Raw genomic sequence first — 16232 nt, forward strand, 5'->3', positions numbered from 1 at the left:
TGCCTAGGAACTCCTCGAGAACTGGTGAATTGCTTGAAGCATTATCAGATCCTGAAAAAGTTTTCAAGGCATTGAATCGTGCAAACAAGAAGGACAGGAAACAATAGAACTCAACAGAACGAATCAAACTAGACATGGATGATGTAATAGAAAATTCAAATAACAGAAATAATGACCCGAACAATCAGGGTGTGGAGCCTCTTGTTCCAGAAGCAGCCTTGTATGATTGGGCACAACCCACAACCGAAAATCTGGTGACCGCAATTGCAGTCCCTCAAATACAAGTGAAATCATTTCAAATCACAAACAACATGCTACATTTGTTGCAGAACAATGGACTATTTTCAGGGTCTTACATTGAAGATCCTTAGCAACATCTGAAAAATTTCCTGTCGATATGTGTCACACAAAGGCAACCTAATGTGACACCGGATGCACTATTATTGTTTCCATTCTCGGTGACAGGAATGCAAGATCCTAATGTGAGACTCTACGATAAACTCCATCACTACGTGCGAGGAATTAGTCAAGCAATTTGTAAACAAGTTCTACCCACCCAATAAGACTACCAAATAAATTGGTGAGATATTTAGCTTCAGGCATAGACCAACAGAAACACTACAAGAAATGTGGGAGAGGTTCAAGAGTATGCTTGTTAATTGTCCACATCATGGCATTCCAGAGAAAATGTTGGGGCAGAGGTTCTACATGGGATTGGCAGACAACTTAAAGGCTAATGTTGATACTTCAGCGGGTGGAGCATTTTTGAGCAAATCATTCAGAGAATGCAAGATCCTACTCTATAAAATGGCTCAAAACTCAAGATGGATGACAAGAGACTCTACGATTACTCCTGTAGTTCACGATGTGGCTTTGGACCCAAACAACTCTATAGCCAAAAATATGGCTACTCTAATGACGCAAATGAGTATCCTCACTAAAAATAATTGATGAATCAGGTCAGAAGTAGCAGGTACACATAGTTGACATAACTAATGGGGGCTTATGTACACCTATGCATTAACCAACCTTATGTATGCTCGTGGAGTGTGGAAGGTGACAACCATCACTATCACGAAGATATGAACTATGTAGCCAACTATGTGGGACAGAGGCAAGGTGGTTAGAATTGGGGTCAATAGAATCAACAATATAGACCAGCACAGCAGAAGTACAATAACAACAACAATCCTGGAGTTATGCGACCACAGGGTCAAGTGGTGCCTTACCAAAGGCAACAAGGTTACAACCAGCAAAATCAGCAGCTGGCTTATCAACAACCTCAACAAAAATAGATTATGAGACAAGGGGATGGGTTTGCTGAACTTAAGGGAATGCTGGACAGCAACAACAGAATGCTGCAACAACTGATTGGGTCCACCGAAAAAATGAAAGACAGAGTGGACTCACATGAATCAACGATAAAGGGTATTGAGGTTAAATTAGGACAGATTTCTTTGGCTCTAAACAATCGTCCCCAAGGGACGTTACCTGCAGACACATAAATCAATCCAAAAGATCAGGGCCCGAAACAGCTTATGGTAGTGAGTCTACGAAATGGTAGAGACATAGATCTGGAGAAAGATATTTCTCACGAAAGATGACCTACTGAAACACTTGTGCCAGTACCCACTGAGATCGATGAATCAACAGGGTTAACTGAGGTGACGGTATAACATGCACAAGAGAGCACAAGCAAAGAAAGAAAGGTTGCGAAGGAGACTGAGGTAGCACAAGAAACGACAGTAGAAGCAGTGCCTGAGCAAGATAAAATTCAATTAACAGGAAAGAAGCGACCTCCAGAACCATTCCCGCAGAGATTGGCAAAATATCATAAGGACGAGCAATATAAGAAATTCATGGAGATGTTGAAACAAATACAAGTGAACATTCCACTGATTGATGTGTTGCGAGAGATGCCTGGGTATGCCAAAATGATGAAAGATTTAATGTCTCGAAAATTCGACTTCCATGACCTGTCCACTGTTACATTGACACAGACCTGTAGTGCAGTCGTGACGAGACCCATAGCTGAGAAGTTATCAGACCCAGGGAGTTTCACAATCCCATGCACGATAGACAACTATGATTTTGCTAAAGCCTTGTGTGATTTAGGGGAAAACATAAACTTGATGCCATTGGCTATCTACAAAAGGTTAGGCATAGGAAGAGCTAGACCCATGCCCATGTTACTACAACTAGCCGACCGGATAGTGAAGAGGCCCTCTGGTATCCTTGATGATGTATTAGTCTAGGTTGGGAAGTTTGTGTTCCTAACAGATTTTGTCATTCTAGACTGCCTGGTTGACGAGGAGATTCCCATAATTTTGGGAAGACCATTCTTGGCCACTGGGAGAGCTTTAATTGACTATGAAACTGGAGAGCTCAAAATGAGACTAAATGATGAAGAGATAACATTCAACGTGCAGAAATCTATGCGGCGACCAAGTGAATTTGCTAACTGCTCTCTAATAGAAGCCGTGGATGTAATTTTGGAGGAGGAAGATGAGACCTTGAACGATAAGGACCCTTTAGCAGCATGTCTCTTGAACTTAGATGAAGTAAATTGAGAAGATTTGGCGGAGTGGGTGCGGGCTCTTGAAGGCCAAGGGGTTTGGAAAAGAGAGCTCGAATTTGATTCTTTGCACTTAGAAGAAAGAAATATTCCTCCAGCTAAGCGATCGATAGAAGAGCCACCAAAGTTGGAATTGAAATCGCTACCATCTCACCCCAGGTATGCTTTCTTGGGACCTAACTCAACTTTACCTGTTATTATCTCATCTGGTTTGTTAGATGTACAGAAAGAACAGCTTTTGCAGGTATTGAGTGAGTGCAAAACTGCAATCGGTTGGACCATTACAGACATTGAGGGGATCAGCTCGGACTTCTGTATGCATAAGAATTACTGGAAGATGGCCACAAACCTTCCAGAGAACATCAAAGAAGGATGAACCCCAACATGAAGGAAGTTGTGAAAAAGGAAGTGATAAAGTGGTTAGATGCGGGGATCATTTTCCCCATCTCCGATAGCAACTGGATCAGCCCAGTCCAATGTGTGCCTAAGAAAGGTGGTATGACTTTAGTGCAAAACGAGAACAATGAGTTGATATCAACAAGAACAGTCACGGGATGGCGAATTTGTATGGACTATAGAAGATTGAACAAGGCCACCCGAAAAGACCATTTTCCCTTGCCGTTCATTGATCAAATGCTAGATAGATTGGTCGGGAAGTCCCACTTTTTTTTTCTGGATGGATACTCGGGGTATAATAAAATATCCATTGCCCCGAAAGATAGAGAGAAAACATCATTCACCTGTCCATATGGCGTTTACGCCTTCCGGAGGATGTCGTTCGGCCTATGCAATGTACCCACCACATTTCAAAGGTACATGATGGTCATCTTCACTGATATGGTAGAGGACATCATGGAGATCTTTATGGATTATTTCTCGGTGGTGGGAGACTCATTCAATGATTGCCTAAGGAATTTGAAAAGAGTGTTGAAAAGATATGTCAAGACTAATCTGGTACTCAATTGGGAAAAGTGTCATTTCATAGTACAGGAAGGTATAGTCTTGGGGCACCAAGTGTCGAGTAAGGGAATTGAGGTAGATCGTGAAAATGTTGATGTGATCGAAAAGCTTCCACCACCCACTTCCGTCAAAACAATAAGACGTTTCCTTGGCCATGCCGGGTTCTATAGATGGTTTATAAAAGATTTTTCCAAAATTGCTAACCCCTGTGTAAATTACTTGAAAAAGCTCACCCTTTTGTGTTTTCTGATGACTACATGGTAGCTTTTGAGGAATTAAAGAAGAGACCGGTGATAACACCTATCATAGTTGCACCTGACTGGGAGCAACTATTTGAGCTGATGTGTGCCGTAAGCGACTATGTTGTGGGATCAGTGCTCGGGTAGCGCAAAGACAAAGTCATGCATCCAATATATTATGCAAGTAGAACTTTGAGTGGTGCCTAACTAAATTACACAATGACCGAGAAGGAGATTCTATCAGTGGTGTTCGCATTTGACAAATTCAGGTCATACCTGATAGGCTCGAAGGTAATTACTTATACTGACCATGTTGCTCTCAGGTACCTAATTAATAAGAAGGAGTCAAAGTCGCACCCGATTCGATGGGTGCTACTTCTGCAAGAATTTGACTTAGAAATCTATGACCGAAAGGGAATGGAGAACCAAGTAGCTGATCACTTGTCGAGGCTGGAAGGAGCCGAAAAGAAGGTTGAGGGGGAAGAGATTGTGGAGACTTTCCCGGATGAACAATTACTAGCCACGAGTCTTGAGGTAGCGCCATTATATACAGACATTGCAAACTACCTGGCAAGCGGTATTGTTCCCTATGACCTTTCTTCTATTCAAAAGAAAAAGTTCTTTCGTGACTGTCACACGTATTATTGGGATGAGCCCTATCTATTCAGGATTTGTGTTGGTAACATGATTTAGAGATGTATCCCCGAGATAGACCAATATTCTATTTTGCAGGCTTGTCACGCGTCACCATATGGTGGCTATTTCAGGGGAGTAAGGACAGTTGCTAAAGTGCTGGAGTCAGGCTTCTACTGGCCGACATTATTCAAAGATGCACACTTATGGGTGAAGGGTTGTGACGAATGCCAACAAACTGGGAATATTTCGCTCCTACATGAGATGCCTATGAACTCAATTCAGGAGGTATAAGTGTTTGATGTATTGGGAATTGATTTCATGGGGCCTTTCATTAGCTCATACGACAACAAGTACATACTCGTAGCTGTGGACTACGTGTCAAAATGGGTGGAGGCTGTAGCGCTCCCTACAAATGATGCAAAGGGGGTAATTGGTTTTTTGAGAAAGAATATATTCACCCGATTTGGCACTCCAATGGAAATAATCAGTGATGGAGGCACTCACTTCTGTAATCGAGCCTTCGCAAAGTTGTTAGAAAACTATGATGTACGCCACAAGGTTGCCACCCCATATCAGCCACAAACGAGTGGGCAAGTGGAAGTCACAAACAGCGAGATAAAGAGCATTTTGACAAAGACTGTGAATGCTACAAGAACGGATTGGGTGAGAAAATTAGATGATGCACTCTGGGCCTATCGTACCGCTTTTAAAATTTTGATTGGCATGTCGCCATATAAATTGGTATTTGGGAAGGCATGCCACTTACTAGTGGAGTTGGAGCATAGAGATTTGTGGGCATTGAGGCAGCTTAATCTCGATATAGAAGCTGCGGGTACAAGTAGAGTCACAGAGTTGCACGAGCTTAATGAGTTTCACTACCACGCTTTTGAGAGCACAAGACTATACAAAGAGAGAATGAAGATAATGCATGACAAAAACATCCTTAAGTGGAGTTTTAAACCCCGAAGATATGGTATTACTATACAATTCAAGATTGAGGTTATTTCCGGGCAAATTAAAGTCAAGATGGTCAGGACCATTTCGTGTGGTAGAGATTCACCCTACTGGTGCCGTAGATATTGCTGCAGAAAATGACTCTCGCATATTCAGAGTCAATGGGCACAAGTTAAAACATTATTTGGGCATGGATGACGCGAAAGTAGTGTCAGTGACTCATTTGCTAGCGCCACCAACGTTGAGAGAGCATTAAATGCGCTCACCGGCGTCATGCCATGACGTTAAATCATGCACTTCATGGGAGGCAACCCATTGTACTGTTGTATCCGTCGTGCCACAACGTTAACTAAGGTGCTCGTTGGGAGGCAACCCAATTCATAGTTGTTTTTTAGTGTTATTCGAATATTTCTTTTCGTTTTTAGGTACTAACAAGTTTGCAGGTGATTTTGGGCAAGAATTGGGCATGGATGACGCGAAAGTAGTGTCAGTGACTCATTTGCTAGCGCCACCAACATTGAGAGAGCATTAAATGCGCTCACCGGCGTCGTGCTGTGACGTTAAATTATGCAGTTCATGGGAGGCAACCCATTGTACTATTGTATCCGTCATGCCACAACGTTAACTAAGGTGCTCGTTGGGAGGCAACCCAATTCATAGTTGTTTTTTAGTGTTATTCGAATATTTCTTTTCGTTTTTAGGTACTAACAAGTTTGCAGGTGATTTTGGGAAGGACGAGCAGAGTTTTCGCGCAACATGAAGGAAACCAAGCGGGGGAGCTCGCCTCGTGAGGGTTGAGGCCAGGTATAGCTAGCGATAGATCTCGCCTCGCTAGGGCTGAGGCTAGGTATAGCTGGCGATTGAGCTCGCCTCGCCTGGCGTCGCATGGGTTGAGGCCATGTACTTAGGCAGGCGTCGCCAGCTAAGTAGTTTTCTTCATCTTATTTTAATTTTTGTCCCTTATTTCTTTTAACCCCTCCCTTGTTGGACTCTAACTTAAACGCCCAAACTAACATAAACTAAAACCCTAACCTAAATCACTACACTCCTCACAAAATACTCCTCACAAAACACTCACGCACATACACTTCCATCCATCCCCATCCCAACCCCATTGAAGTAAAGCAAGTTGTTCCTCTTCCATTCACTGGAAACAACAGTCAAAAGGAAAAGCCCACATCTTACAACATCTAAGGTATGATTTTTATCTCCTTTTTTTCTCAATTTCGAGTTGGATGAAGGTATGAAATTAGCCACAAAATTTGAGGTTGTTCTTCATTGTAATATTCTATTTCTGTGTCCCCACCCCATAGGAATGGTGTTGTTATTGTGTAAACAAGTGGTAGTAAGAAACTCCCAAGCCGATTTGGGAGGGTGAGGCAATCCCTTACCTCTACAAGCACTCCTATGGCACTAGTGCATGCTAAGTGTTTGGTATAATGCTTCAATGTTATTCCTTGGTCCCCATTGGAGCCCGAGTCTCCGGGATTAATAGACTAATGTTATGTAGTCTCGCACCATATTAAGATCTTAAGTGTGGAGTGCCTCACTGGTAGCCCGATGCTTCAAAATCAGAGGAAGCACCCATGTGCTATTTTTTGACTCTCATGTTAAGAAATACGAGGTGAAGTCTGAGTAACCTCGGGAATTTGGGCAAGATCATGCATGTCATATCGTAATGCAGTTTTAACTGATTAATGATTACTTGTGTAGGAACGACTATGCCTCCAAGAAAATACACCGGCAAAGGAAAGGTTACTTCCACTGCTCCGGCTAAAGCAAAGGTGACCTCCACACCTCCCCCAAAGAAGACAAATGGGGGAGAAGCTACCTCCAATCTAAGTGGAGCACAAGTTGTGGCAGCTGTAGCAGCCATGCGTCCACAACCCCAAGGCCAACGAGAGTTTGTCATCAACAACATACCCTCACACACTAAGGATTGGTACAAGCGTTGTAGGCCTAAATATGTACACCCAGAAGCAGTCATCCATGAACGCAACTTGAAAGCAAAATATCAGGCAATTTGGAGGGGCATCCGGGATTTAGGGTTGAGCTATGTATTCAAGAACACAGGGGATATTAATCTCAATCTAGTCCGAGAATTCTATGCAGGGTTTGATCCACATGATACTGAACAGATGATGCCAATTCATAGACGATTGATAGATTTTACAACCGCGGCCATATGTAACTTTTTAGGTGCTCCAGATGTTCCTGTGGAGCCATTGTACCACTTCATTCGCCGGCCTACATATAGAGATATGAGACACACGCTTTGTGGTGTCGATTCTACGATAACATGGGTCTGGGATAAGAAAACAAATCAACACAAGAGGTTCCCCAAGAAGAAGATAAGTCTGGAGGCTCAAGTGTGGCTTAAACTGATAAATGCACGGCTCCTACCGTGCAATCATTACACACTCATTAGCCGTGAGAGGACTTGTGCGCTCTACTTCCTCATGATGGGTCAAAGGGTGAATGCGGGTCATCTGATCCGCTACCAGATGTCTTTAGTCAGAATGAGTAAGAAGGTCGATCGTATGCCATTTGCCAATTTTCTAAATCAGTTCTTAAGACACGAGGAGGTTGCGGAGGAGCTAGAGTTTGACACACCATCGATCAGCCCCTACGACAAACGGACATCACTAGTCTCCTACTGAAAGAAGAGACTGCCATGACATCTTTGACAGGGGCCGAGCACAATGCTCGTGATGATAGTTTTATGGCCCATCTCTATAGGATGATGGATTTGCAACTGAGGATAGGAGGTCGGCCGGACACATCTGAGGATATGACCTTATTGGAGCAGCGGTACCCGCTCAATGCTCATGCCCAACAGCTGGTTGGGATAGGTGATGGATACAGATTTCCTGATGATGAGGATATCAACACACTTGAGCAGTCTGAGGCCGAGCCAGAGCAGTCAAATGAAGAGGACGATGATGATGAGGAGGAGGAAGCACATGCTGAAGAGTGGAGAGCCTCAGAGGATGAGGACGCAGTTTGATCAGGGAGTTTCCGTGCACCCTACTCATGTTTCTTATTTTGTCAATTTGTGCATGCACCGAGAACAATGTATGATCTAAGTGTGGGGTGGGGACTTGTAGAAATTACTTGTAGTTTCTTGTTTTTATTATTTTAGTAAGTATCGTTTTCATTAGATAATTGTTTTAGTTATTTGTTTTAAGAATTTATTTTAGCGATTTGTTTTAGTTAGAAAATAAAAAACAAAAAAAACAAAAAAAAAAGTAAAAAATATATATAGAAAAACTGGACTCTTCCCGATGATGGATCTCCTAGACAATTTTCTTGAGGGAAGTAAGTCTAGGAAAAATACCAAAAAGATTTTTTTCTTGTAGGTAGTGTAGTAATTCTCCCTTGGTTTTTTTTGGGCCGCGGTTCTTTTCCAACGACTTTTAGTTGAACCAGGTGTAGTTAGTTTTAATTTTTAGGAGTAGGAACCACGAGGCTATGCATTCAATTGCAACAATATCTCTTAGCTTTGTTATGCCTAGAGAATAGTTAGTACTATGGTTGTGACGCTTAGGCTCGGGTGTTTTTTTACTCTAGTATAAGTACCTTAAATCATAGATTCTTAATTTTGCGTAACTGCTTGGACCGGAGTGTCGCGATGAAACCAATCCTGAGTGAGTTATGTGCCATGTCTATGTGAGTTTTTATATGTATTGTGTGCATTGCATTTGGTGTCTAGAACTTGTCCCGTGTGTGTGCAAAGCGAAAAAGTAGTCTTGTTCAGTCTAGGAAGTGATGCGTTTCTTTGTTAAGCCAGATATATATAGTTTACCCACCTAAAAGTTATGTATCGTAGTTAACCCCTTTGAGCCTATAATCCTATTTCTTTGGTAACCACATTATAAGCCATACCCCTTTGTTTGAATCGACCATATATTTGAACCTTGTCACCTCTCATGAGCACTTGAATTGTGATGAATTATGAAAAAGTTAAAGTGTGGGGTGGTGGGTTGGCTTTTGAGTGGAACAATTGAAATAAGGAGAAAGGTGCATTGTTTTGAGAAAAAAAAGTTATCAATAAAAGCCACTTGAAGCAAAAACAAATAGTGAGAAAAAAATGATAATAGTTTATTGTATGAAAAATAAGTCTTGATGATGGTGGCTAGTGATATACTCGTGCTTAAGAAGTAGGGGATAATATAAAGTGAAGTTAAGGTGGAGTTTTGGTTTGACATAAGTATGGGCTTGAATGTTAAAGTGTATGTATTAAAGTGCTTAAGGGAGGTGCAGTCACTTATATCCAAATGAATTCTACCCGACCCATAGCCTATATTACAACAAGTCAAAGTCCTACTTGATCTTAGACTAAATGAGCTTGATTAGTAAAGTATTACACTACGGGCAAGCCTATGATGCATCATTTGTGGCATATGAATATTATTTCTGAGATCGAGTGAATTTTTCCTATCTTGAGTTCCTACGTTCTTAAAATTCATTGTGTGTGGAATTGAGCTCTTCGTTGGGTGAGGTCACGTGATTCATAAATAAAGGGTAATATCGTTGACCTCCATGTTAGAGTAAGTAAGTGAATTGTGAATAAGTCATGGTAATTGTGAGTCAAATCTTGAGGCGAGGATGTTACACCTTGGTGCTTCGACTATTTTAAATATTCTTGGTGTAATGAGTTAAGGAAATTGCTTAGTGAGGTTGTGTCTGTAAGTGTGGTTTGATTGCACGAGGACGCGCAATGTTTAAGTGTGAAGTATTTATGTGACTATAATTCCATAGTTCCGTACATTATTTGCCTTACATTTTATATGCTTTAATGATAAACTACACTTTAATTATGCGTAACGGGGTCTATTTTATGTATAGGTGAATTGGAGATGAAAGTAGAGCAAAAGAAAATTCTAAAGTCTAAAGTGTGCTCGAAAACAACTGAAAAGAAGAAAGAAAGAAGTGACCAGCCTACGAATGAGGAAACTGGCGAAGCCAGGCCTAAAGTGGGCATTAGAGCAGGCGACGCCAGGCCTTTCACACGCGTTAGAGCAGGCCAAGAGAAGGGTAAAGCGAGGTCCACCAGGCATTGGAGCTGGCGACGCCAGGCCTGGGGCGAGCTCAAGCTGGCGGTAGACCTCGCGAGGCCAGGTCTGGGCGTGCACATTCCGAGTTTTAAAAACTTATTTTTCTCCTGGTTTGACTAGGACTTGGCCTACACATTTAGGTTTTTTCCTACACATATAAGTAGACCTAAAAACGCCACTTTTGAGCACTTTTGCAACTAGAGGCAATGATAGCTCGTGGAACAACCGTTGAGAGTTAGACTCATTGATTTCTACATCCCTTTATCCTTACTTTGTAATTTAATTATGCAAAATACTTTGGATATTGTGACTATGAGTATGAGTAGCTAAACTTCTAATCTAGGGTTTTGATGGAACCTATTGGAGGATGATTTTCATGTTACGTTAATATAGATTTGCCGTAGTATTTTCTCTATTTGTTCAACTATATTATTATTGTTGTTGATTGAAGGGCCCTCAATAGACTGTGCCTATTTAGTGTGTATTACCCGGGAGAGAGTGCATATTTAGGTAGTTGTTGAACAACATCACTCCTAACATATATGAGGGATCAATACGAAGGGTTTAAAGGTGGGATTAGGGATAACGAAACCTTGGTCCGATCCGAGTGAGCCATAATTAATGCCAACTAGCGTAATTCGGGAGAATATGTCTAGTAAATTATGGTAATTACTCGGGAGACAGTTACGATAGTTAGAGTGCTCATGATCGATAGAAAAGTCCTAGGAAAATTTATAGAGGACGTAGCGAAAAGGATTCTGACAATAGGGGAAATCACAACCTTAGATCATTCCAATTCTTGTCTACAAACCGTAGTAGTTAGTTATTAATAGTTGCACTTTCATTACGTAATATTTAGTTAGTAAACATCCAAATTGTTACTTAACTATTTCTGAAGATTGATTGTGTGAGTTCGTGCGAGTCTAGTAGCTGTGTTTGATAGGTGAATTCCCTGTGGGATTTGACTCCGGACTTATTAACCGGAATAAATTTGCAACGACAGCTTAGTCCTTTTTATAAGGCGTAGTTGGGCGTGATCAGCTTGCCATCTCTAAGGGTCCATATGAACGGGCCATATAATTTTAGGTTATTCTTGTAACATTTCCTTCCTCTTGGCCAGTACACTTGTAAAACTAAGTCTTTTCAAAGCAGATTCATCACCTCTAGCTTATGTATGCAGTAGTTTTTACAGGGTGGAACAAGAAGGAAAAACGAAGCAATTTTATGAATTATTCCATGAAGTAGAGTAGAATGTTGAACGCTAGTACAAGTTACACCGATCAAGATTGATAAGTACTCAAGAAAGTACTAATAAAGATGGGGGCTAAGTTTTGGTTCCATGATCATAGATGTCGGCTTCTTTGGGTGTGTTGTCAATCCATAAATTTCCTCCATGCTTATATCTTCTGGCTTCATATCTCCAGATAATTTCCAGTTGAATCCATGCAACAAGTTAGCCAGCGTTGTCTGAACAAGCTTAATCCCGAGACTATATCCGGGGCACCTCCTCCTTCCTGAACCAAATGGGAGCAGTGTGAAGTTTTGTCCCTTTATGTCAATGTCATTTTCTAAGAACCTTTCTGGAATGAATTTTTCTGGCCTATCCCAACACTTAGGATTTCTTCCTAAAGACCATGTATTTACAAATACTGTTGTTCCCTTTGGTATGTCATAACCAGCAACATTGCAGTCCTCAATGGAGTAATGCGGAGCAAGTAATGTAGTTAAAGGGTGCAGTCTAAATGTCTCTTTGATTATGGCTTCTATATAAGGTAGTTGGGAAAGGTCCTCTTCTTCTACCCATCTTTCTTTCCCAATGGCTTTGTCAAGTTCTTGGTTTGCCTTCTCAATGATCTTTGGGTTCCTCATTAATTCTTGAAATGCCCATTCTACAGTTGTTGCTGAAGTATCTGTTCCACCGGCCAACAAATCCTGGTATTTATATTTATAACACAATGAAAATGCAAGTACAAATAAATACATTGAAGGTTTTATAAGCTATAATAGAAAATTGTATAATATGTTAAAATTGAGAAAATAAAACTGGGATCAACCCTATATTAAGCTTTTAGGTTTAAGAAAAAAAATAGTGATGAATTATCAAAGTACTCATGTAATATATGCGGTTGTGGGTAAAAGCCTTAAAAAGATGGTCAATCTTTTAGTACTCTAGTTGTCGCACCATACTAACAATAAGTCCAAAAGAAAAGAAGAAAAAGGATATACTTACGAGGATTAACCCCATTAGATGATTGGTCGTGAGCTTAACTTCCAGATTAGGGTCATCAACTAGTTGCAACAAGACATCAACCATGTCCGTTGGATGAGAATTCTCCTTTGCTTTAGCCTTGTGATCTTCAAGCACATAATTGTGAAATTCTACCATGGTTTTCTCCAAAGCCTTCATTCGCTTTACGTACCCTTGCAAGTCAAGCCAATTAAGCCAAGGTATCCAATCCCCGATATTAACCACCCCACCAAGGATAAACCATTCTTCTAGCATCCATTGCAATTTTTCGAGTGTCACTATTGTATCATTAGATTCTGACTTATCACAGTAGTACTTGCCACTCATAACCATCCTACTTATAGTGCAAAGTGTAAATTGAGGTAAATGGTCTTTGAGAAAAATTGGCTTTCCTGATAGAGCAAAAAGATGAGAAATCAAATTTCTCCCTTCCTCAACACGAATGTACTTGAAGGAATCAAGCCTTTTGGGATTAAATATCTCGGTTATGTAGATCTTTCGACCTTGGCCCCACTTTGCACCATAAGGTGCCCATGACATGTCTGAGTAGTTAAAGCTAAGGTACTTACCAGCAGCTAATGCAGGGCGAGAAGCAAAGATGGCATCATGTGTTTTCAAAATCTCTTTCGCCATTTCTGGGGAAGATGCTATCAGAACAGGCCTGGAACCGAACTTTAGGTGCATTAGATCTCCATATTTTTGTGAGAGATTGTGCAAAGACTCACGTGGGATTGAACCAATAAGGTTCAAATTGCCAATAATTGGCCATGGCTTTGGTCCTGGTGGTAGCTTTGTTTTGGGGCATAGATGGTTGATAACTTTTGAAATAATAGCTAATGCTAGAAGCCATGCCAAGGCTATGAATACCGAAGTAATCTCCATTCTTGTACAATGGATTACTACAGTTGAATATATAGGAAGTGCCAGGGGAAGCTTTTAGATTTATAATGCTATCTTGCTAGTTTTTAAAGCCTGAAAAAGGATTATATGTAAATAGAGTAGGACAACAATGTCAGAGTATAGTTCCAACTGTTTGGAATTCTTAGCAACCTTGAGAAGTAATTAATGTTGAAATTGGCAAAAGTACCACATCGGTGGATGACAATTTTGAATGAAAATTTCACCCTATAAAAGGAGGCCTAATGTTTAGGATTTAAATACACCTTTCATTTGCCTTTTATCTTCTTAAGGCATTTGTATCTTCTCTCTTTAGTATTATTTCACTTGTAATTTTAGAGTGGAATAAAATATTGATTGTGTCCGAGGAAGTAGGCAAAATTGGCCGAACCTCGTAAATTCTGGTGTTCTTTTATTGTTGTCTTATTGTCTTGTTTATTATTTAGTGGTTGTCATAATTTTTGGTATAGTAGTTGTGACTCATTCACACTATATACATTTGGCTTCCGCAACAATTGGTATCAGAGCCAAGGTACTGTCTAAGTCTGCTCTGTGGTTGCAGCATAGTCTGATCTTCCACATCAGAAAAGATCTATCTTGGTAACTGAGTCAAGGTTCTATCTGAGTATGCTCTGTGGTTGCAGCTTAGTCTGATCTTCCACACCAGAAAGGAAATAATCTTGATTTGTGTCGTCAGCTACTAAATAATATTTGTGTCAAAATGGGAGACAGTAAACAAGAAGAATCTACATCAAGTGTCAATAATACGTCATCGTTGGCATCTTCGCTTATGACAAGAATTGTGTCAAATGCGAAATTTGCGGTAGAAATTTTTGACGGGTCAGGACATTTTGGGATGTGGCAAGGCGAGGTTCTAGATGTTCTTTTTCAACAAGGGCTAGATCTTGCCATTGAATAAAAGAAGCCAGATGTTATTGGAGAAGAAGATTGGAAAATTATCAATCGTGTTGCTTGCGGTACCATTCGATCCTACCTTGCTAGAGAGCAGAAATATCCATACACAAAGGAAACTTCTGCAAGTAAATTATGGAAAGCACTGGAGGATAAATTTTTGAAGAAAAACAGTCAAAATAAATTGTACATGAAGAAGAGATTGTTTCACTTCACCTATGTTCCTGGTACCACGATGAATGAACATATCACCAGTTTCAATAAGTTGGTCACAGATTTGCAAAATATGGATGCAACTTTTGATGATGGTGACTTGGCCTTGATGTTATTGGGGTCACTTCCTAATGAGTACAAGCACCTTGAAACTACTCTACTCCATGAAAATGACGAAATTTCTCTCAGAGAAGTTTGTTCGGCTTTGTACAGCTATGAACAAAGAAAGGGAGAAAAACAGAAGGGCGGAGAAGAAGAAGCACTAATTATGAGGGGTCGTCCTCAAAATCAAACGAGGACTAAGAAGGGAAGATCCAAGTCGAGATCTAGACCCAGCAAAGATGAATGTGCCTTTTGTCGAGAAAAGGGGCACTGGAAGAAAGACTGTCCGAAGTTGAAGAATAAGGCCAGACATAACAATGGAAAGGCCATTATGGATTCAAATGTAGCTGATTGTGATGATTCAGACTTCTCATTAGTTACAACAGAGTTATCAACATCATCAGACATATGGTTGATGGACTCGGCTTGTAGCTACCATATGTGTCCCAACAAGGACTGGTTCGTGAATTTTCAAGAAGGAGAATATGGAGTCATCCACACAGCGGATAACAACCCTCTTACCTCATATGGCATTGGTTCAATAAGATTAAGGAGCCATGATGGAATGATCAGAACATTAACAGATGTTCGATATGTACCGGGTTTGAAGAAGAATCTCATCTCTGTGGGAGCCCTAGAATCAAAAGGGTTCAAAATCATTGCAGAAAATGGAGTGATGAGAATATGCTCCGGTGCACTAGTGGTAATGAAGGCCAATCGGAAGAACAATAACATGTACTGCTATCGTGGTAGCACAGTTATTGGGACAGCAACAGTGACATCCAGTGATGACAAAGAGGCAGAAGCAACCAGGCTATGGCACATGCGCTTGGGACATGCTGGAGGAAAATCCTTGAAAGCTTTATCTAATCAAGGATTGTTAAAAGGCGTAAAGACTTGCAACTTGGAGTTTTGCGAGCATTGTGTCAAAGGGAAACAGACAAGGGTTAAATTTGGTATAGCGATCCATAATACTAAAGGCATTTTGGATTATGTACACTCTGATGTTTGGGGTGCTTCCAAAACACCTTCATTGGGTGGGAAGCACTATTTTGTAACCTTTGTTGATGATTTTTCCCGAAGAGTGTGGGTGTATACAATGAAGAGGAAAGATGAAGTGTTGGGAATTTTTCTCAAATGGAAAACGATGGTGGAGAATCAAACAGGCAGGAGGATCAAGTGTATTCGCACAGACAATGGAGGTGAATACAAAAATGATCATTTCAATAAGGTCTGTGAAAATGATGGCATCGTCCGACACTTCACTGTCAGAAATACACCACAACAGAATGGAGTGGCAGAACGTATGAACCGGACTTTACTGGAGAAGGTACGGTGTATGTTGTCCAATACTGGCTTGGGCAAAGAATTTTGGGCTGAGGCAATTACATATGCATGCCACCTCATTAATCGTCTACCATCTGCTGCTATTGATGGCA

At 40.8% G+C, this 16232-nt stretch overlaps 1 protein-coding gene across 1 annotated transcript; it reads right to left on the minus strand.

The window, feature by feature from the left end:
* Window positions 1–11627: 11627 nt before the first annotated feature.
* Window positions 11628–13732, minus strand: LOC107781089 (trimethyltridecatetraene synthase-like). The gene is made up of 2 exons (XM_016601723.2): window positions 12652–13732; window positions 11628–12353 (listed from the first exon to the last, which is right to left on the minus strand). Exons 1-2 carry the CDS (start codon window positions 13549–13551, stop codon window positions 11730–11732), a joined length of 1524 nt encoding a protein of 507 aa, XP_016457209.1. The 5' UTR covers window positions 13552–13732; the 3' UTR covers window positions 11628–11729.
* Window positions 13733–16232: the final 2500 nt, after the last annotated feature.

The sequence above is a fragment of the Nicotiana tabacum genome, chromosome 4, assembly GCF_000715075.1.
Source record: "Nicotiana tabacum cultivar K326 chromosome 4, ASM71507v2, whole genome shotgun sequence".
In the NCBI taxonomy this organism is placed as follows: domain Eukaryota; kingdom Viridiplantae; phylum Streptophyta; class Magnoliopsida; order Solanales; family Solanaceae; genus Nicotiana; species Nicotiana tabacum.